The 23,322-nt window shown below is 48.2% G+C and overlaps 1 protein-coding gene across 2 annotated transcripts in view; it reads left to right on the top strand.

Moving 5' to 3' along the window:
• The first annotated feature begins 1,610 nt into the window (after positions 1-1,610).
• Positions 1,611-23,322, top strand: part of SHC4 (SHC adaptor protein 4) — a 32,681-nt gene continuing 10,969 nt past the window's right edge. The window contains exons 1-5 of one of the 2 annotated variants that reach the window (XM_005019491.6): positions 1,613-3,102; positions 10,217-10,287; positions 18,696-18,759; positions 19,634-19,753; positions 21,373-21,426. In XM_005019491.6, coding sequence (XP_005019548.2) covers positions 2,524-3,102; positions 10,217-10,287; positions 18,696-18,759; positions 19,634-19,753; positions 21,373-21,426 — 888 coding nt within the window. In that variant the 5' untranslated portion in view covers positions 1,613-2,523. Of the gene's footprint in view, positions 3,103-10,216; positions 10,288-18,695; positions 18,760-19,633; positions 19,754-21,372; positions 21,427-23,322 lie in introns of both variants that reach the window. The other variant, XM_072043257.1, reaches the window with a different exon arrangement.

The following is a 23,322-nucleotide window of genomic DNA, read 5'->3' as shown; positions in this document are numbered from 1 at the left end:
CTGTTGCGGGGGGATGCTGGAGGTGCCTGGTGTCAGCTGCCTGCTCCCTCCCCTAAATGCTGCCGCCCCTCAACGTGGTGGCACCTGCCAAAGTGCCTGGTCCCTGCAGTAACACGCGACAGGGGCTGCTCACAGTTTTTTTCTTGTAGGGTATTTGGGGGCTCGGGGCTGTAGCCACTCTAACCAAGGGAGGTCTGGGTTCCTAACTGTGTGCCAGGAGGCAGTTCCTGTAGCCTGAGAAAACACACAGGCTCCAGCCTCTTGGAAGTATACACATTGCACATCAACACCCTTGCAAAGGGGCAAAACGCTGCTTCCTCGTGCTGTCCTGGCAGCATGGGGCTGGGCAGCAAGCTGGGCCAGCACCTGAAGCTCCCAGACACTGGGTCAACCAGGAACTGAAGCCATGAGCAAGGAACACAGGCTCCTTGTGGGCTTCATGCAAGGCTATAGGCTCAGTTTCACCAGAGCTTAAAGGAGCTTTGTTCTCTGTGCTGGTTAGAGGCTGATTTCCCAGTATCTTAAACAGAAATCTTGTTTTTAGCCTCAAGAAAAAGCTTTTTAATTTACAAAGGCATGGCATTTTTCTTTCTTCCTCCTCCCCCTCCCTGCCATTGCTAATAATCCTTGGACAATGCTGCTCTTTGCTGGCTTCTGTTCTCAAGCTTGTGTTTCTGTAGTGCTGCTGAAATCAGAACTTTCCACAGCCAGTTCTTCGCTTCCCGCACCACCACCGCACTGGTGGGCTGCCAAGTGCTACACTGCACCTCCGTGGGGAGCCCCCAGCCCCAGGCATGCCTTGGGACACAGATCTCAGGCTCCTCATAACAAGTGGGCTGCAGCATTGCGAGATCTTTTTCTTGACAGCGTCCCCTTCTGCCACTCTGGTTTAGGGCCAGTCCTTTCAGCACTTCCAACTTCCCGGTTCCCCAGCCTCCGTTAGCGGGGTTGGAGGTGTTTGCGCACCTCTGCTGGGGTAGGCAGGGACCTCACACCTCGGTAAGGTGCTCCAGTTGCATCCCAGAAAGGTTGGTTTAAGGTGCTCCAGTCTCCCCAGGCAGCAGGAGAGAGGGCTGAGATGAGGACCAGCACTGGCTAAGGCCATCCCATGGCCCATGGATCCAGCCCTGCCTGAGCCAAGGTGCAGGGCAGCATCCCAGTCCCTCAGCCCCTTTCCTGGTGCCATCGTCCTCACCGGGGGGCTGCTGGAAGGCAGGCAGCCCCTCACTGCTGGGCAGGACGGGGAGCCCAGTCTCGCAGGAAGCAGAGGCCGAGGCGGGCCGGCTGCAGTCTTTGGGGCTTCCCCGAGCATCCCGCACCCCTGCTGGCAGCAGCCGAGCCCCGGACCCCGCTCACCTGCACGGGCCCCGCGGCCTCGCTCTGCATCCGGGCCGTGCAAATGGCGAGGCTGAGGCTTGGGGCTGCGGGCGGGGGCGCTGCGGACGCGGGGCCTCCCGGAGCCCGCACGGCAACGGCGGCGCCGAACCGAGCCCAAAGCCCCGAGGCCCCCCCCCCGCTCCAACGGGGCCGGGCCCCGCAGCGCCGCCCGCGGAGCCCCGCCCGCTCTCCCCCTCCCCAAAACCCGCGCGCGCCAAGGGCGCGTGAGCCGGTGGCGGACGGCGATTGGCTGCCGGCAGCACCCCGGGGGCCGCCGGGCCGCGGCCGCCCGCCGAGCGCCATTCACGGCGCTGCCCGCCTGCACGCGCCGAGGCTCATTCATAAAAAACCCAAACCCCGCTTCATTCATAAAAGCCGCGGCGGCTCCGCGCTGCGCAGCTGCTGCCTCGGGCGGGCCGGGCCAGGACAGCGCGGGCCAGAACAGGCCAGGCCAGGACAGCGATGGTCCCGGCGCCGGTCCCTGCGCTCCGGATTCCGGCGCTGAAGGGCTTTGGAGCAAGAATTAACGAGGGCGATGCTGAGAAGCGCTGCCGCTGCTCACACCAGTGCCTCCCTTGAAATACACCCGGCTTGGTGCTTGCCTGCCGGGCAGGAGCGATGCAGCACACGGATGCTTTTTTTTTTTTTTTTTTTTTTTTTTTTCCGTTGGGGCAGCCGAAGTTGAAGATGCCAAGAACTGGGTACCTTCTGGGGTTCTTGCTGGTCTGAAAATGTGTCTGAGCTTGTAGCCTTGCCCTGCTTTGTGTGGAATATGCTTGGGCTTTTTCTGCAGCCAGGACTCCACGATCAATGATGCTACAACTGTGAGTCTCCAGAGCTGGCTGTGTTTTAGTGTCCGGCTTGAGGTGGGAATGAAGGCAGGTTGGGGTAGCAGCACTTTGGCCTAAGCAGCTGTACCACCGATGTGCTTTCCTGTACACTGCTTTTATTCCTGCTTACAGAATACCAGATGTCCGTGCAGTTTTAAGCCTCACTCATTGAGGAAAATAAGCCACTCAGAACAGAGGCAGCAAAAATATCCAATAGGTTTCTGTTTTTAAAATCGGTTGGCTTGCCTAATTTTCATATAATTTATCTACAAGAGCAATTTGTGCAAAAGTATCCAGTTACAGAACTGTCAAGGCTATGAGAGAACGCAGCCAGCAGAGCCTCAGTGGACACGTCCTGTATGTAGGGTTGTTCAGACATCCAGGAATGCTGCACAGGGCTAAGTACAGCCGATTCAGGAATGATTCAATAACATCTCTAGATGAAGGTCCACAAAATACATCTTTAAACATCAAAGGTTCTTCCTCCTCTTCCCATTCCTCATCACCTAACTTGCTGGCAGAAGATGGCCCTCTGGGGCCGCAGGACACCTGCACCACCCTGTGCACGCTGATCCCCCGCATGGCGAACATTAAACTCGCCAACCCCTCCAGCCTGCCTGTGCTGAAAAGCTTCTGCCTGGGAATGAAAGAGGTGCCAAGGATTAAGCTCACGGAGTGCGTTACCATCCCCAGCAGCCCCACCTCAACTGAGATCAGCTGCCTCGCAGCATCGTACCCACAGCCTGAGCTGGACAAGCTGCACCCAAACCCAAAGCCTGTGGGGGACTGTGCCAGGCGGGGAGCGGAGGAGGCCACTCCTGCGGGCAGGCAGGATGGGGCCCTCGTGCGCAGCGGTGAGAGCGCGGGGGAGCCAGGTGCAATGTATGGCGTGCGGGTGAGTACTTGGCATGAGGTTGCCATTCTCTGGGGCAAACAGGGCAGGAGGCTGCGCTGTGACCTCTGTGTTCCCACATCTGCAGCCCCAAGCCACTGCCCCATCCCTTGTATCTCCTGTTTCCTGATGGATGTAGGGCTGTGTATTTGACCTGAGGGAGTTAAAAGGAGCGGCCACCCCCAGAGCTAACACAGCATCCATTTCCAAAAGAATATCCTCAGACTCTTTGAGGAACACAGCCAAGCTGCAGCTCAAACGGGTTGTTCTGTCATAAAATGCATGTTGGAGTGGAAAGGACCACAGCGAGGGCTTCCCAGCCCTCCCGGCAGCTCCGAGGCATCAGATCGGTGCTGGCGGGCCGTTTGTCAGGGTGGGTTCTAGGACCTGTGCTGCTCCCTGCAGTACCTTCCCAGGGTGCAGGGTGCCCCAGCTGCCCATCTCCTTTGGTGCTGCAGGGCTGTGTGTGATTCTCCAGCTATGGAAAACCCTGCCCGTTCCTTCTTGAGACACCCTGGAATAGACTTCTGGGTATTTCTCACACTGTGTGCTGGCACTGGTACGTGCCACCTTCTGAGCAGCAGTGGCTGGCCGAGAGGGGACCAGGTGGCCTGAATGCCTGGGCTCAGGGTTTCACTCCCTCTGCCTGTGCCACACTCAGGAGCTTTCTTGTTTTCTTCTCACTGGGCTTTATGTTTCTGCATTCAGAACTGGCCATTTGGAAAACCACTGCCCATGCTCTGTGTTTGGAACTTCTGACCCTGCACACCTCAGTGCTTGTCTCACCTGACAAAGGCACTGCCAGGTGAAAACTGCCCCCTGCTCACATGGGGGAACCAGAGCCAGTGCAGCGCAGAGAGCGTAGTCTGAAAACTACAGAAATACCAGTGTAATGGCTGGGCAGGCCAAAGGCTCCTGTCGCTCTGGCTTGCATTGGTTGTGAGACTGGCACCAGCAGAAAACCAGCCATGGGAAATGGCAACAAGTGCTGTTTGCATTTGTCTTCTTGTTAAAGACAGAAGTAGGAGAGGGCCTGCGATTGGGGGGAGTCTCTCACAAACTGAACTATCATTGTGGTTGTCCTCTTGTGTTTATTTTTCTTTAAAGTCTAGTACTTGACTTGACAGCATAAGTGCCAAATGTGGCTCCTGGTGCTGGGCTTTTGCTCAGCTGACTGAAGTGGTGACACGGTGTCGTGTCGTGGTGTCTCGGTGTCACGATGCACAGGCTTGTGGCACCTGCCTGTTCGTGGTACGGATATTACAGCGCCCACATCTGAGGCTTTGAAGTAGCTGCAGGGATTCAGATGATGAGGTGCTACTGGCGCAGGCGCACCTACAGAAAGGGGTTTCTGGCACGGGGAGGAGAAGGTAATGCGCAGGGGGATTTCCCAGGTCTCTGTGGTGGCCCAGACCCGAGAGCAGAGGTAGCGAGGTGTTACCCTCCAGAGACCATGCAAACAAAAAACGCAGAAGGAGAAGCAAAACCAGAGCCCAGCTTGACAGGAAGGTCGAGAGATGTGGGGAAGGGGTCGTCCCCTCCTGCTGCTCCCCAGGCTGCAGGTCCAGTATGTTTTTCTGCTGGTCTTTCCGGGGTCACGATGTTTCATGGGGAAAGCTCTCTGAAAGGGTTTTGCTGGCAGGGACCTCCCAGGACAGCAGGGAAATGTTTTCCTGCTACTCTGCTGCACCTTGCTGCTGCTGCTGCTGCTGCTGCTGGTGGGGTGGCGCAGGGCTGCACGAGCCAGCCCAGGAGAGCTGTGGGAGCGCTGCTAATGTGAGTCAAAATGCATTGTGGCAAAACACTGTGGTTTTTCAACCAGCCCCTTTAATGACAAGCAGGTAGGTAAGGAAGAAGCTTGGGGGCTTCAGAGCCTTATCATCACAGCAAGGGATGCTAAACTCCTTTCCCTGAGCTTCCTTTCTCCAGAGATCTTTGGCTTTACAATCTTGAGTGGAGGCTGAAGAGGATTTGCTGCTTACATGGAGAGCATCTGTAGGTATCTTGGAAAAACAGTGATCTGCTGAAAAAAAGATCAAAAACTGTCACCTACAGACTAGAGCAAGGCAGAAATCATCTTTCTGGGGCTGGTTTTGAGGGGTGGCATCTCCAGGTGGAGATGGCCACTGGTGTCTTGGCCCCTTGTCTCTTGGCCACGTCACCCGGGCTCTGTAAAGGATGTCGAGACCCCTGACTGTGCCTGCTCCCCTGAACCGCTTGTGTGAATAATAAAGAGCCCAAATATCGGTATTTTAACAGAGCCAGTGCAGTTATCCCCGTGCAGTTATCTTTAAAAACAGATCTTGGACTTGTGGTTGTGCTCCTCTTGAAGGAAGGAGATCAGCTCTGGTGGCTCATGGCTTCAGGGCAGCAGCCATGAATCATGAACCACAGGCTCAGGGTGCTGGGATGGTGATGCTGGGCTAGGCTGGGGGCTCAGGGGTGCAGCACTTGCTGGGGCACCCCTTGTCCCACAGCCATAATGGCTTCCGAGACTGATGCTCTTCTCTGGGTAATCATCCCTTAACAGCAAACAGCACCTTCGTGGCCCACGCTCATTTGCTGGGTCAGGTTCCTTTTGAACCATGTCTGCCACAGCCTGGCCCCAGTGCAGGAAGTGCTTTAGTGCTTTTTCAGCACAAAACTAAAAAGAAAGGGAAAATGTATGTGTGTATATATTAAAAAAAAAAAAGTGTGTGCATACATTTAAAATGTGTATATATGTATATATGTGCACACTCACACACATATATACATTCATGAAAATTCCCCTGTTTTTTTCTCAACATTTAAGAAGAGATTGGACTGTGCACTTAGTCACATGGTCTGAACTTTTGGGTAGACCTGTGCGGTGTCAAGAGTTGGACTTGATGATCCTTAAGGGTCCCTTCCAACTCAGGATATTCTATGATTCTATGATTCTATGATTTATTTAAAAAATTGAAACCCCTTGAATGGAAGGGTCAAACTCTCCAGCAAATTTTCTGTTTAGCAAAAGCCACTCTTTGAAACAAAAGCTGCAGCTTGCTGCCCCTGAAGAAGGAGTGCCACATGGCCAGGAGGAGTGGGACAGACCTGGAGCAGGAAGATGAGCACAGGACAGGCACGCAAGGAGGGCCTTCAGCACTCACCAGCCCCAGAAACTTCTGCAGTGCAGAAGCTTAAGCCAACACTGACAAACCCGTTGTGGCTTTTGGTATGTTTAATGGGCTTTTATGAGCTTTTTTCTCCTGCGACATTGTCCAGGCTGGTAGCCATTTCTTTCTGCTAGAGTTTTTGTGCTCTCAGAGGGTACCAACGCCCTGCTGTGCATGGCTGCTGCCCTGGGCTGCCTTTGCCTCTCTGCTGGTTTCAGGAGGGATGGGAGAGCAGAGTTTGCTCCCAGCGTGGGGAGGGGCTGCTGCCTGCTGGGGGAAGGCAGCATGCTTGATGCTGAGGAGCGAGGTGCTTGTCTGCAGCAATTTGTGTTGCTCCCTGGCTGGTAGCCGGCCCCTCCACGACCTGGGGCACCCTATCAGAAAGAAAGGAAAGGGAGCCAGAAACGTGGTGGGATTCGCGCCAGCAGCAAGTGCTAAAGCAAACCAAGCATGCCACACTCTTACTGTTAGAGGCATGGGCTGTTTCTCCTTGGTGTGAGAGGTAGAGGCCAGTCTCAATTCCAGCACCACGCTCCTGCCACGTGCTGCTGGCTGCTGCTCATTTATGCCCGGTTTCCCTTCCTGCCGGATCCATCACAAGCTCGGTGAGTTGCCCAAAACCATCACAGCAGAGCACAGCCCCAGCCCTGAGAAGCAGAGAGCCCCTGCCCAGGGGTACACCCAGGTGCTCCCCACCCGGCAGCCCTCACCCTGCAAGGGAAAAGGGGGGTAGGTGGCTCAGAAATCCTGTCCCATTACTTCAGAAATGCCTTGTTAAAGCAGTGCTGGGAAAATAAATGTCTGGATGGGAGCAGGATTCCCGCCATGCTCATTTGCACACAATGCTGCTGCTCGAGACGGGTTTCTGCCCTGGCATCTGTACTGTTTTTAGGGAATTTGAGTGCAGCCTAACCTACATTTGGGCAGAGGCTGTTTAGCAGCAGTGTGTTACCTCGTTGCCTCTGCTAGCAAAACCTATCACCTGGATTCCTCGTTAGATGGCTCTGGGGTCTATAGTACTTGCCCTAGGCATTACTTATGAATTAGCGCCTGCTAACTAGTAAGTCCAATTGCATGGCTACAGCCACGTTGTTTAATCAGGAGCTCCATCAGCTGCTGCCGGTATTGTTGGTGCCGGTGAATCACTGGCTGACATTTAGGCTGGAGCTGGAGCCACTGTGTTATGGAAAGGAATGAAACGAGACGTGGGGCTCTATTAGAGGGTGCCTCAAAAGCTTATTCATGCAAGCCCTGCCCGGTGCATTCACATCTCCTCCCACACAGCCCTCATCCTGCCTGCAGTCATTCTCCATCATCTCTTGCAAAGAGATGTGAGAAGATGTGCATCTCCAGGAACCACCCTGCTCTCCCTCCGACCCTGCAGCATGATGAAATGGAAACGTACCCAGATCATCATCCCCTTCAAACCCTGAGAGACGAAGCTCCCCCAGTGCAGATGCTCTCCTCAGCCCCGGCAGGAGATGGGGAACAGAGCTTGGCACATGTTGCCATTAGAGGAGCCGTTCCCTTGCCAGCAGGGGCCAGTGAGTGTCTCCTCTCTCTCCTGAGAGCCATTGCTCATCCTGGCAAGACCTCTTGATCCCACTGCTGTCAGATCTGTGGGCTTTGGAAGGCAAAACGCCTTGCTTGGACACCACACCTCATGTGCTCAGGAGCCTAGGCACAAGTCGCCTTTTCCTCCCCTCTCAAACCATGGTTGAACCCTCGATACCACTGTCCCTATGTTACAAAAACGCCTTGCAGGTAGCTGTAGCCCCTTATGGGGCGGACGGCTCTCATGCGGCTGAGCGCGGCTGCAGCTGCCTGCCACACTGTGGTACGTTGGTTGTGTTGCTGGTCTCTGCAGGGCCTTCTGTGGCGGGGTTAATCTTGTCCGTCTGTGTTTTTTATTTCTTGTTTCTTCCTCAGAGATGTCTTTTGTTTTCTTTAATAGGCTTCCAGTATCCCATTGTCTTTTCTAAGCACTCCCCAGGCTTCTCCCCAGCTCTGTGAGCCTGTTTTCCCCCTGCCCAGGGCTCTGTGGTTCTGCTGTACTCCTTCTGCTGGGATGGGGAGGTTTGGCTGTTACTGGCTGTGCTGGTTTAGATAGTCAGTGGCAACAAAAACAAATGAGAGATGCAGTGAGGTGCCATGGTAATGCACTCCCCTACTTAGGCTTTTAAGGGGAAAAAAAAGGTCTTTTGTGAATCATTGATAAGTTCAGCTTCACTCAGGGTCACTTATGCAAAAAAACAATATTGATTTTACATCTTTGCTTAGAGTAGCTTCCCACGCATCTGCTCAGGATGCAGTGGGGACTCACTTATCAGCATATGACTCACCTAATCCTCTAAATATTTCTGTTCTCAATGAGCACCCAAACAACTTACAGGATGCTTGACCTTATCCTGTAGGATCAGAGGACTCTGCCATGCTATAAGCTGAGGCTCTAGACATATTTTCTGTGTTTGCTTTGTTCCCGTTAAGCAGGAATACCTTTAACAAGTAAGATAGCTCTCCGAGTCCTTTACAAAGTCATTTAATGTTCATTAGGGAAGCAGTTCTGCAAACCCTTCAGATTCTTATCGATGTCCTTCAAGGGCTCTGACCTAATTCTGGAGTTCTCCCAAGGGTTGCATTGCTATTTGGAAAGAAACCAAAACAGGGATAATACCATTGTTGTGGAATCCCTGCTTGACTGCAGACATACGTTCTCTTTTTAACACAGTCATTTCTGAAAATCTACAAAGCTGAAACAGATACCTAAATCCAACCTCGCCTGAACGTCCCAGCAGAAGAATCAATTCATGGGCAGCCTGGTGCAGAGGAGGTAAATACAGGGCCTTTCTATGGGCAAACAGTGCTTCCTCTGTCCATTCAGAACAAGAGAACAGAGTGTGCACGTCTGCTTGGGATTTCCAGTCTTTCTGATGTATCCCAGAAGCTTTGACTCTCTGCAGGAGAGGTCTGCAGGGGTGGGCTGTTGCTGCAGCCCATGCTCAGGATGGGATGCTCCCAAAAGCTCCATTCCCAGGCAAATATTTCATAATGGAGCAGGGGATGCCAACTGGGAAGCACAGACCTATGCCGACCCTGTGGAATGGAGATACCTGAGCACTTTAGTAACAGAGTTGGCTATCAACAAAAATGCTGAAGGAACTAGTAAGCTGTGTTTTAGTAGAGGTAAACTCAGCAGATAGATTTAGCCTGGTGCATTTCATTGAGATGAAAATGTTCCACAGGTTTGTGCATAATGTCAAAGGAGTCTGTGGGCTCATACACCGTCACAGTCTCAATGTTTCTGAAAATTTGTCCTATGCAAATCCCAAATGAGTATAGAAAGAGCCCCCAGCTGTGCCCCATACAAGAGAAGTGTGAGACTCAGCCTCTAATTCAAAGCAGGTTGGTTTATAGTGCAGGCTCTTACGAGCTGTTGCTATGATCTTGAATTGCAACCCTACCTCCTTCATCTTCTGCAGAGGTTATTTGTCATCAGACCTGCAGCAGCATGGAGCCAGTGGTTTTCCTCATGCCTAGTAATGCCTCTCACTGCCCAAAGGGGCGTTCAGCTCTTCTGCACAGAGGCTGAGTGCAGTGCTCCTGCAGACACCCAGACATCCTCTGCTCATGGGAGAATTTCCCTCCAGTGTTCATGTATTCCTCCCAGCTCAATGACTCAGGCTAATCAGTGAGAATAACCTGAATTAGGAAAAAGGAAGGATTGAATTTTGTGTCTCCAGAGTGCTTTACCTCTTTTTTGTGCTATGTTGTGGAAGTTCTGTTCTGTACACTTTTCGGTAAAACTAGATACACTAGGAAGTTGCTTTAGAATGGCTGATTTGATTTTCCATTTAGACTCTGATTCTGCATATATTCAGTGGACTGAAATCACATTTGCTTTCTTCTGTGACCCTTCCTCTTGCCTGTTTTGCAGATATAAACACAGTCATCATTTCTCTCTGTCTCTTTGTTTTCCCTAGTACATGGGCTGCATTGAAGTGCTGCAGTCAATGAGGTCCCTGGACTTTGGCACGCGAACGCAAGTCACCAGGTAGGCACTGTCAAACTGAAATTCAGCACAAGAATTAAAAGCCTGAGTGTTGATTTCTGTATAAAGCCACAGGCTCATGCCAAGCTCATAGACTCTTTTGAATAGGAGTTTGCATGCTTTATTTTTCTTTTCCCCAAGTGATGACTTGAAATATTTGATCATTACAATAGGCTATTTGCACTGGGGACTGAATTGTTTCAGCCACAGACCTCATTTCTCTCCCAGTTCTTGCTTTGGATGTGGAGAGAATGCCCCTGCAGTCGCAGCACGGTACAGACATACCCAGCGACTTGGGTTCTGGCAGCAGCCAGGCCGTGAGTGTGGGCTCAGCACTGCCACTTGGCTCACCCGGGGTGCGGGGTGAATTTGTGGGTGCTGCCACAGCCCGGTGCTGCTGCGGGTGGCCAAGACGCCGAGCCTGGGTGCTCACAGGCATCTCTGCTGCTGCCTTCTCTCTGCTTCACACCTGATGCAGAGTGGATAATGATTTTTTGTCAGATATGACGTTGCTTGGCCCTGTTTGCTCCAAGGCCAGATTCAGCTGGAAGTGGAGACACAGGGAAAACATGCTGAAATGCAGTCATTTCCAGAAGTACTTTGAGCCTAAGCTTCCAGGCTGCAAATCAGAAAAAGATGAATATTTTGGTCTCAGATACACTGGAAATTAGTTTAAACATGAAATATTTTGGTGGTCTTTCAAGAAGCTTGCAACTTCTGCAGCTTGCATCGCTGCCAGTCACTGGGTGTAGACTATCAAGGTATGCATGTGTGGGGTTCTTAAAACGTCCTGTCAGGAACAGAGCAGCCCAGCTTTATTTTTACTCATATAGTCCCTGTGTCTGTAAGTGCATGCAGGAGTACTTTTCCAAATAAACAGCTTTTTCCCAGCTCAGAGCTGCATGCTACTGGGGTGCACTCATGGTCCTGCAGTGTGGCTCCCAGCACCCTGGCCCCTGTGCCTCCAAATGCTTCTTGGAGGGCTGGCTGCATGCAGAGTATTTTTGCGCTGCCTTGTACATGTTCCCTCCTCCCCTCAGCCATTCTTCTGGCATGGCTCATGCTGAGGATGCCAGAAGTGTGGTTTAGGCTTCCTGTGTCTGCCCAGCTCTTCCTTCCTGCTGGCAGATGATTTACAGATGCTCTTTTGCTTCCTGAAGTGTTCATATCAAACGGTCTGGAGACAGGAAAGGAGTACGAAGAGCTAAGTGTTAAACTTCTACCTATGGGCTCCCAGAGTTATCAGCTAAAAGGAAGAAACTGAAAAACTGGAGTCCTTAAATGCCTATATATTGCACTCAATCAGCAGTTGTTGACAATTACAATCATCACAAGCACACACTGACCCAGTTCCTGCACATGTATATGAAGAAGTGCCTGAGATACAAATATAGTTCCCTCACCCTAATTGTTTACTGACCAAAACCAGAAATGTGGTAGTTTTTTGCCCAGAGTAATCAGGCTGGCATGTTCAGACCCACTCGTATTCATCAACGGCATAAGCCAGAAAGTGAGGTTATCTCCTGTTTGTAAGATATGGACTGTGTGTATTGCTACACTTAGAAAACAGAGATTTGGACGATTTGTCTGGAAAATAATGAATATGAATTACTGCCTAAAGAGAAGTTGCCAACTTAAATTTGGCCCAAATAGTAAGGTTTTGTTAAACAGGGCTATGTGAAAACTTAACAATGGAAATATTTCCATCACCTACAAAAAATGCCACTGCTGACCTTAAGAGGCTCTTTTGTGTATGAGAAATTCAAAATTAAACTGTTTGCAAACCGAATGTTGAAGTGCTGAGCTCATGCATGTGAACTTTAAAGTTTGATCGATTACAAACTAAGTGACAATAGCATTGATTATTCTATTGTTCTCCCAGGCGAGTAACTTTATAGATGGCCTGCTCAATACAACAACCAAAGACTTATTGGAAATGGTTCCATTTTAATAATTTGTGTTATTTGTACTAGTAAAACCGTATTTTTCTCTGATGGCATTTCAGTAAACAAAGGGCCATGCTCTGTTTTAAAGTAATGCAGACAAGGTCTCTAATTATGTCTCTTCCCTGCCTTGCTGCATGTCTATTTTCATTCTTAGTCTCCTGATCTCTAAAATTAAAGCTATTTTTTACCTACCTAACACGCATGTTGGAAAAATCAACAAACTGATGTTTGTTGAAGTGCTGTGAGGAGTCAAAGGAATTGAGCGTGAAGGATTTACTTTCCAGTTTATTGCCATACTTGCACTTTCAGAGTCACTTACCAGAGATGGTAAGAACTGGGACTTCCAAAATACGTTCGGTCTGGGCACATAAGTGTGATGTTTCTGGGCAGCATGCAGACCTACCTTCGGACCTGGCACAGCGCGAGGGAAGGTGAAAGTGGCCTCCCCAGTGATGTGAATGACTTGTGAGACAGTGGGGGCCTTCAGGCAGCATGACTGCAGTGCAGCAAGGGAAGAGCCAGGCACTGGGGTGCTCTTTACCCTTGGCCCTGGCAGTTGTGTGGTGAGGAGCTTGGCACAGGAGGTTTCGCTGCAGCAGTTTTCTCTTCTAGCTTTCTGACAGTCTGCAACCCAAATTATCAGGCTAATGCAGTACTGAGATGCTGCCCTCACCCGTGGTGCAGGAGAGCTGCAGTCTGGGCTGGTGACTTCTAGCAGACAGGCTGGTCCAAGCACTGGGGTGACAACATCCTGAAGTCCTGCAGCTAAAGCTCACAGAACTCACCCGCCAGTGCTGCAAGACGTAATGACAAGGGTGGGTGGCTCTGAATCATCTCACTGTGATTTATACCTCACTGTTGTCCATTGTAGGAAAATATACTCCAGATTTAGATGAATTTAAGAAAATCCTTGTTCCCTTCCACACCAGTTGGATCAGCTGGTTTTAAATCCAGTCTGTAGTAAACTCAGGGTCATTTGCATTCAGCTGAAGCCTTGCTGGGATGGGCTAGACCCACATGTAGCACTGCTGAGCGCTGTGCAGGGAGACACCATGTCAAACCCAGCCACGAGTTGTGTGCCTGGCTCCCAGGGCTACGATGTGAGGCTGATGCTGTCAGTTTTCCAGGTCAGCCCTGCCCAGGCGGTTTCGCTGTGCCACACATCTTTGTTTAACGGAGGGTGGGAGACTCATCATAGCACTCTCCTGCTCTTATTATGTCCCTTCTGTTTCTCAAAAATGTGCGAACCCAAGTTACATGGAGGTGACAAGAGCAGTGCCAACAAATAACAATAAGGGTAGCAGGCTCCTCTGCTCAAGAGGCTTTTTATTTTTAAGGGCGGTCACTGTGAGCATGCCGTGCTTTCTGCTGACAGCACAAGGCACGGGGGCTGGAGCCCCTGTGCTGTGGAGGTGGCAGCTCTGCCTGTCCCACACCTAAGCCGGACCCTGACTTGCCCTCCCCTTGTCCAGCTTTTTTCCTTTTATGCATCTTCCAGTTCTGTTAAATCAAGCTTGGTATCTGGACATTTATGGGAAAGGGGATTCTGTATCCCAGGTCAGGGCACTGACTTGCAATCTTGGAAGTAGTCAGGCAGCGAGGCTGGGGTGAGGGGTGGCTGAAACAGGCTGGTGGGGCAACCGGTCGAAGAAGGCTGACTTTGTTTGGGAGATTAATTTCAACTTTGTTGAGACACACAATCCCTTTCTGTTAGATAGTGTAGGCAGAGCCCTTGATGCTTAAAAGCAAATCTTAAGCAGCATGCTTACTTGCTTACATCAGCCCTTCACTCTTCTTTTGCTCTCATTTGGGGAAATAATCAACAAAGCGGCTCTCTGTCAGCACTGTGCCTCCCCTCCTGCACGCACGCTCGAAGGAGCGTCTGTGGTGGGGCTTAGTCCAGAGGTGCAGCCCCAGAGTAGAAGTCTGGATTTGACTGTGCAGCTGAGCTGATCTAAAGGTTACGGGTGCCAAAAATGGGAGTGACAAGGGCTGCAGAGCCCTTGGGCCTGGGCGAGCAACCACAAGTCCACTCTGTCCCTGGCTTCTGCAGCGCCCACTGGCTGTAAGGGGTTGTGGTGCTGGCCCAGCTCAGCCCCGGAGCTGTGGAGCTGACCATGGTTGCTTGCTCAGGAGCTGACCCAAATTTCTCCCTTTCATTATGAAAAGCAAAAACTTTCCTTGCAAATTACCAGTGGTTGGTTTATTGTTTTTGCATGGGCACCACAAGACTGACAGACAGTGATGCCACTTCACGTGGCAAGAGGTGCCCAAGTTGTTGAGGAGCAAGGTTTTCTTTACCTTAGCCTAGAAGAACGATTTAAATTCCTCGCAGCTCTCCTGATTTCATTCTGTGGTTCCCGGGTCAAGAGGAATTGCCACAGAGTATGTCAGTGGAGTTATCTCACTCAGTGTGATTTAAAAGAAAAACAAACAAACGCAAAGTGCTTTGCTTTGGGATGAGTGACAAGGAGGAGAGAAAGGAAAAGCAGCAACATGACTGGAATAACAAGGCCACATCTGCTGCTGCTGTCTCCGATTTGGCAAGTGTAAAATGGACAAGCAAATGCCTGAACGCATGAAGCTGCACATTCGTCTGAGAACAAGATTAACTACAAGGCCTACACAGGTGTATGCCGTCTGGCAGATCTAAAAGGAGAGACTTGCCCAAGCAAGTGACTGAAAACAAACAGCTGTATGAAGGAATTAATAGCAGGTTTCCAGGAAGAAGGCACAGAAAATCCTATTTCAGTTTATCACGGTTATTTCCAGAATTTCTTTCCTTCCTAGTGTGCAGTGTCCAGGTCAGGTCTGCCTGCCCCATGGGAGTGACTGAAATGGAGAGGTGTTCAGTTATAGCAGCAAGGTGTGTCCTGGTTTAACCCGGCCGGCAGCTAAACACCACACAGCCGTTCGCTCACCCTCCCCCCTCCCTCTCTGGGACGGGGGAGAGAAATGGAAAGTGAAGCCCGTGAGTTGAGATAAAGACAGTTTAATAAGACAGGAAAATAATAATAACAATAATAGTAATAAAAACAATAACAATAACAATAAAAATAATAATGCAATGATGATAATAATACAATGATGATAATAGTACTACTACTAATAATATGTACAAACAAGTGATGCACAATGCAATTGCTCACCACCCACTGACCGATGCCCAGCCTAACCCCGAGCAGTCCGGCCCCCCTCTCCCCCGGCTAGCCACCCCTATATATTGTTTAGCATGACGTCAGATGGTATGGAATACCCCTTTGGCTAGTTTGGGTCACCTGTCCTGGGTCTGTCCCCTCCCAGCTCTTGCTGCACCCCCAGCCTGCCCGTTGGCAGGACAGAGCAAGAAGCTGAGATGCCCTTGGCTTGGTATAAGCACTGCTCTGCAACAATTAAAACATCAGGGTGTTATCAGCACTCTTCTCATCCTAAGCCAAAACATAGCATTCTACCAGCTACTAGGAAGAAAATTAACTCTGTTCTAACTGAAAGCAGGACAAGGTGTTATCAAATGGCTGCTTCTCACATCTTTAAAATAATATTTGAGGTTTGTTAGATCATCTGGAAAACCATCCACAGATAAACAGCAAGGAATAGCTGTGAGAAGATGACTTCCTCTACTGTGATTCTGTAAAGAGAGGAAATAGAAACTATTAAGTAGAAATGATTTGCCTACATTTTTGTTCCTGTTTTCTGGACAATTGCTTCAGAGCAGGGTGAAATGGGCAGTGACAAGATGTTCTTGTAGCAGAATGGGATCAGCTGTGGACGGCTTTGCCTGCAACTCCTTATTCTGCACAGGCTGCTTGAAGCATGCAGGAACTCATTTGTCACCAAAATAGAAGACTTCCCTGTTTTTCCAATTTGTTCAGTATCTGGTTTTCTTTCTAGGTGGAGCTAGACTTGAAGGCTCCAATGCCTTAATGTCTTGGCTCTGATTTTAATTTCCTTTAATATTGAATGAGAAGATGAGCTCTCATTTTCCAAACGGATCATTGGAATCTGCAAGATCATCCTGCAGGATGCTATTCCCATTTTGTTTAGCTTTGGCCTTTCTATGGGTAACACCGAAAGAAAAAAGCAACAAAATGAGAGGGATGCCAGGATTTCACTTCAAAAGCATATTTTTGGTTGTGTAGGGGGAAATGCTTTGCTTTAAAAGGGTAAAAAAAAAGTCTGTGTTTGTAAACTGAATCTGAAACATCTTGTGTAGCCCACTACAATGCTCATCTTCTTTGTTGCTGGTTTCACTCAGAACATATTCACTACATTTTTGTTACATTGCCCTTGGTGAAGTCTGCAGGTTCTCAGGACTTCATCTGACAGGAAGACTCCATTTAATATCAGCAATCTCCAGTGCTTTATGCTCACATAATTCAGCAACATCTGTGGGGCGCCGTGCTGGGGCCAGCAGAGATGCCAGGGGTCAGCGGCACCATGCTGGGTGCTTGCGGCCCACCCCTGCTCCTCAGGCCCAGCACAGGCCTCAGGCTGACAGTGCTGCTTGGGATGTACCTGGCAATTTTTAGCCTTTCTGAAAGGAAGCTTTCTCTGGAAAAGCCCAGCAGCATGTTCCACCCATGCACCCGCCAGTATTTGAAAAATAGATGGACTTTCTTAACTAGCTTGTTTCCTAATTAGCTTGTTGGGTAATAACGCAGTAAATAAGCAAAAAAATAAACAAACTAATTCCTTTCCCCTCAAGCATGAAATGAAATCCAAACCTGTGAAAGCCCAGGTTTGAACTCGGACCAAGGCAGCCCATACAGGAGGTACAGTGTGAAGCGCTGGCTGCAGGATGGGGCTGTGGGATGCCCCCCACAACCTTGGCACAGGTTCTGGGTGGCCAGAAGGGTCACGGGCTGCAGGTCAGACCCATCAAGGTGGCTTTGTGCTGTTAGCAGCGTCTTTGGCTCCCCAGACATTGTCCAAGGCTGACACATGGAAAATTTGCACCAGTAACACCTGCGATTCCTGGATTATCAAGATAAGGCTATTGGGTTGGATCCTGGAATTCGTGGCATGCTGCAGCAGACCCAGCCTTTCCTTGTCTCCAGGATGTCCAGGAAAGTTAAGGAAATCTGCTAAGCACATCCCAACCCAGTCAGTCACCATTTTTCCATTGGCTTCAAAACAATAAGTGTCAGTCCAGGAAAAGTCTATGGCTGCCAATAAAAGATTTTTTCCCCAGCTGCCCTGCTAACCTCCATCAGGACTGTCAAGTGTTCTATATGTGGAAACCAGTCGCCTGACTGATTGTGTATCAGAACTTGCTTTCATGAAACGTGGGAAATAGATGCAGCACGACACTTAGATATATTGAGTAATTTAGCTGTCTCTGGTACAGACCACTGGTACTTTATGCCTTACGCTTATGCTTCCTAAGAAGCACCACAGAGATGACTGTGTGTCTGGGAAAGGACATCTGATTTGGGAAATACCTGCTAGAGATGGAAAGATATGAAACTGAGACCTCAGATTTGGAACAGAAGTTGCAAAGCTGATTACAGCACCAAATTTCCCCCCCCTGAACCATGACTTTTCAAAACACTATCATAAAACCCCTTGCCTTGGAGAAGTGGCCTTGAAATCTAGCTTCAACTGAGCAAACCATGCACCTGCACCTTATAAAGGGAAAGATTTATGCAGTATTCCCCAAGAAAAGTCTTCTGCATGGAGGGATATAGAACTGTTGATAGCAACACTCAAAGACACTCTTATTTTTGGTGGGCATGTATATATCTAACCAGTGGTTTGGCCAAGAATGTCACAGTTTGACAAAGAGATGTGTTATCAGCAGCCCAGGTACCAAATCCTGGAATGACTGTCACGCCTAGCAAGGGCAGTGCTGGGAAATGTTCATGCATAACTCCCAAACAGGGTAGGCTGGGAAGCAAGAATGTTCCTGTGAGAGAAAAGTGTGGGAAATTGGCTGAAGTGCAGATGAAATATTTCTTTTTTTTTTAAAGAGAAACCCCAAACACCAGGAAGCCCATAAGAGCAGCCAGCTGGGCTCACTCAGCACACCCCTGGTGCTCTAAATCAAATGGATTAAGGCAGGCAGGAGCCCTCCCTGCCAGTAAGAGCTCTGCCAACCTTACTGAGAAAAAGGACTTGAAGGCATGAGGTCCTTGGAGTTTCATTGTGGTTAGCTGTTTTTTTTTGTTGTTGTTTGTTTGGTTTTTTAACAAAGAATTTTCATTAGGTGACACTGGTACATTTTGTGAAGAAAAAGAATCAACCCAAAGCAGGCTGTTGAATTATTGTGTTTCATTAAATACTGTAATACTTTTTTTTTTTTTTTAACCCTGGGATAAAGAAGGAAAAACAACTGTGAAAGGCTTTCCGGAAGATTTAAGTGTTTCTAAGTGGAATTATAACAATAAATCACAAGGTTGCTGGCCCTGTTACAGCTGATGCATGTTAAATGATCCAACAGTTTATGCTGTATTTTTCTATTTGTAGGGAAGCAATAAGTCGACTGTGTGAAGCCGTATCAGGTACAAATGGAGCGATAAAGAAGCGGAAGGTAAATACAGTTTTAGCTGAATGATTACTTTTCTGTATCTGCTTCTGATAAACTTGATACATGATACCCCAACAAGATTCAGCCCATGGTGGAGTGCATGTTAATTCATGTGAGCTTGGTATAACATGGAAGCATTTGTAGCAGGATGCTTAGCCTGCTTTTTCTGGGTGCTGAGGTTGTGCTGGACCTCTTCTCACCAGGGTTAGTGCTCTGCCTGGAGCTCCTGCTTCTACCAGCCATTGCAGTGCTCAGTGCTTAGCAAATCCTAGGTTCTGGCAGGTAAAATGTAGGAGGTCTTTTGGACAGTGAAAGAGAGCTCCTTCACTGGAGGATTACCCGATTTTTATTTATACTGAAAAAAATAAGCACAATGAGAAAGGCAGTGTTTAATGGGCCTGTCATCTATTTAATAGCTAGCATGCAGAGGGAGTCAGTGCAAGTGCTGCTGTGGGGCAGTGTTCACGGGAGGTTATTGGTTTCCTTCTGTAACAGTGGAGCTAAGGGTGAACCAACATGTTCCTGAAAAATGAATGAATGAGAGAATTTCTTAATTTACTCCGAAACACTTCATCCTCAGGAAATGAGGCTGAGTTTGGTGGGAAAATTACATATTCTGAACTCCTGAGCCAGCTATAACATTTAGCTCCCTGTTTTTTTGTTTCTTTAAAACTTTTCCCCATTATTGACATAATAAACATGTACACGAGTCATACTCAAAGCTGATATTTGTTAGAAAGTCTACTTGTGTTTGACCATGACATTATCCCTGTTCCCTTTAAATTCTCAACAAAAGCTGTAAAATCTACTTGACTCAGATATACTTCTGCCCTGACAAACACAGTTGACAGTCTCTTTCTTTTGTTTGTATTCAAAGCCTCCAGTTAAGTTTCTGTCTTCTGTACTTGGCAAAAGTAATCTTCAGTTTTCTGGCGTGAATATAAAGCTGACCATTTCAACAAACAGCCTCACATTGATTAATGTTGACACACAACAGGTAGGATACATGTAAATCAGTGTCCTTCTCTCTGTGCTACTATATTCTCCTCTTTTTGTGATGTCTGTAAGAAGGGCTGGGTGCTTGAGTGGAAAGCAGCACCCTCTAGTCTTCCCATGCATGCCTGATGAAGCTGAACCGTGTGATTCCTCTGAATTTAAAAATGAGAGTATTTTGCAGGAATTCAAGATGTGGCACATGCTCTTTTTGTTTGTGTTAGTGTCCTTTGTGTCCAGGGATCTCTAAGCACTTGGCAAACTGTTTCTCTCAATGTGTCACTGTCTGTACTGTGCCTAATAAACAAGGCACTAGTCCTTACTGGAATTTCTGACAAATCCTAGGGGAAAGAAAAAATTGACATAAATAATGAGTCAGAGCTTGGCTTTGCAGTCGTTCAAAGCTATTTTACAGCTGGGCAATATATGTGCATAATCAGTTTTGCTGTACAGATTCCCTGGGCTCCATTGAGGCATGTTCCTGAGAGCCTGGGTCTGCCCTGGGACTGTGGGACTGGGGCGTGCACCCCCCGTGGCAGATGCAGCTGGGAGCTTTGTCTTGCCCACCTAATTCCTGCTTCAGCTGCTGGCTTCAGCTCCCAGCATGATCTCACCCAGGGCCAGCAGTGGGTTTTCTTCCAAGCTGGAGCAGGGGAGCATCGGGGAGGTAGTTTTGATTCACTGACTCTAAGGACCTGTTGTACTGCCCTGAGGCCAGGCTGAGCACTTGGGGCTCTCCTGTGCTAGGAGGAGCAAGGGTCTGTGGCCTGAGGCTTCCCTTCCTTTCAGCTACAGCAGCAAAGGGCTTCCCTATGCCAGACGAAGCACTGGGGTTTGGCAGCTAAAGTATGGCCCTCTAAGCTGTTCCTGTTTGGTACAGGACTAAGCCGGACAGACAGATCTCTTTGCAAAGGCACTCATGTGCCCTGTTACCGCAGATGTGGGTGTTCGGGGGACTGTCTTGAAGCTCTTTCTAGATTTTCTCTTGCTATGCCTTTGCAAATTGGAAATCCTGTTTATTCCATTCCTGTGCTGCTGCCACATTTCACTGTGTTCCCACTTGTGTAATCTTGTGCACTTGATTTTATAATAAATTGCGGTTTGTCTCCAGAGATGAGGTAGTGTTTGAAATGAAGAAAAGTTGATGCATGATCTGGCCACCAACATTTCTACCAGATAAAAGCTTGGTACCAGTGCTGAGAGACAACGTGATCAGAGTATCAGTGTTTGTACTGTTACTGTTAGTAAAAATGCAACTGTTATATACTTCATGCATTTAAACAAAATTTTTGGTCATTTTAAACTGAATGAATTTCTCAAGAATTTGTAAAAGCATCCAGTGATTCCAGTTTTCTCCTGTAAGAGACTCATGTAGCTTTATACAGACCAGGTTAGAAGCTGTTGGCTTAATTCATTCTGAAAAAACCTTTAAGGAAGTTTGATCAGACGTTTCCAAGCGTGAACAGGATGTCTCTAAAAATACTCCTATTTTTAGTTTCTTCATTCACAAATAATGTGTCCATGTATTAATAGACTGGGTTGTGATGAACTTTTTTGCTTGCTCTGCTGTTTTCCAAATGCGTGGCACATGAGCATGTTTAACTACTTTGTCATGCTTTTCAGATTATTGCCAACCATCACATGCAGTCCATCTCATTTGCTTCTGGAGGTGACCCAGTAAGTATTGATTTATAAGATATATTTCCACAGGTATAATGAAATTATTATGAGAACAGAAGTACCTGCAAATACTTTATTTCATCCTGTCCTATCCGCAAGCACTAACAGTATGCCATGCTTCTGCATCATGACCAGGATAACAATAAAACAGTGGGCCTGAGATGGAAAAGGACACGTGGAATAGAGATTCAGTGGTTGTTTGATAGCTAGGTAGAGTTCCTTTTCTCACTGTCCATCAGTGAGCCTCAGTTCACTCAGAAGTCCCCAGACTTGGGGCCCTAAATGTAAGAACACACAAACATAGGAATTATATCAGTTCTATGTTGAGTCACAAAAGTGGTCAGCACCAGTGCCTGTAAATTTTAAACAAATTTCAAGTCAGACAAAACTCCTATAAGACAAACGTGGCATTATTTTGCTTGCAGACATGCGGTTTTCTCCTAGTATTATAGTTATGAACTCATTGATGTTGTCACACAAGAAGTTTTCTATCCTCTTCCAAATCCTTTATTGGAAATGATTGTAAGTGAAGAATTTGTCATCCATAAACATGACCTGTTCCTTCCTCCCGTGTCAGCAAGTTCCTAGCTCTGCCAGTGTTCTGAATTTCACACTCCATGCTCTGTGAAAACAGTATTTTTTTAATCAGTTTTGAATTTTCTGCCCTTCAGTTTTGTTAAACGTCTCCTTGTTCTTGTGTTATGAAACAGGGAAAATAGAAGGCTCTGGGTCATGTTCTTGATAGCGTGGGGGCTGACACCAGGTCTAGCTTTGACTGGAAAATACCAAATCTGCCCCTCTGGATTTGGGACCAAGCAAGGGAAAATAGCTGGGAACCAGCCCTGTGTGATTGATGGATCTTCTCTGGAGGGCCATCGTGGTGATGTAAGGAGCCCTCTGAGAGGTTTTGCCCAAAGTTGCCTGAAAACAGGATCTTTCTGGAGCTGGGGTGGGAAGTGAGGAGGGAGCATGTGTGTAGTCACTTAATCTGTCTTGCCTCTGAAGTATGTACTATGTCCTAGATGCTGGCTGTCTAAATAGATGGTCTTTATATACCATCTCCACTTTGGAAAGTTCAGGGATACATTTTCAGACTTATGCTTAGTGACTTACATGCAGTGGGCTGGATGGGTAATTCTACAGGGCTTGTTTACCTTTTTATAGTGGTGGTGTTTTTATTACTATTATTGTTATCATTATCCTGCACTGGTCCTACATAATGATCCCATCAGATCTCACAGGATACACAAGGGCTGGGTCAGTGCTTAAGTGGTAGGACCTCCAAGGAATGTGCCAGCACAACAATGTGCTACAGGCTTTTGGTGGTGCAGCTGAGAGAATGTGTAAAACAGAGGTCTTGGTAGGGGAGGGAACTGTGTGTGGCACTTCACACAGGGCAATTCTGGTGTCTTGTTGAGCTTTTTTCAGAAACTCCCCTTACATGTGCTAGCTATGGTTTCCATAGGACACGTCTCTTCACCCGTCTCCACATTCACGGCCTGAACACAGCTCACTGTTGCTCTTCACTGTTAAGGAATGGCAGTATTCTGCTCTAGAGGGGGCTTTATTTTAAAGCAAAGCCATCCATGCAAGTACTTAAACATTGTAAAGATATTAAAATAGCAGGTACTGCTGTAGTTGCTTTAGTTTTTGAGTTGCTCTCAAGATCTAATTTATTTTGAGAGTGTATGCTAAAATATTTATGAGCCTTAAGAAAACCCTGAGAGGAAAAGGAAGGAAATTGTGTTCAATAAATGCATGAGAAATATTTAGCTTTCTTTGCTTTAATGATATTAAGTTTGGAGTTGGTTTTTTTTGCTTTTAATGATCTAGGGCAAGATCTGCTGACCCTGAGATCTGCCTCCTGTGTCATTCATTGTGAATTATTAAATG

The sequence above is a fragment of the Anas platyrhynchos genome, chromosome 11 (genome assembly GCF_047663525.1).
Source record: "Anas platyrhynchos isolate ZD024472 breed Pekin duck chromosome 11, IASCAAS_PekinDuck_T2T, whole genome shotgun sequence".
Lineage (NCBI taxonomy): Eukaryota > Metazoa > Chordata > Aves > Anseriformes > Anatidae > Anas > Anas platyrhynchos.
The sequence above is the reverse complement of the archived record's forward strand: the minus strand, read 5'-3'. Positions and strand labels throughout refer to the sequence as shown.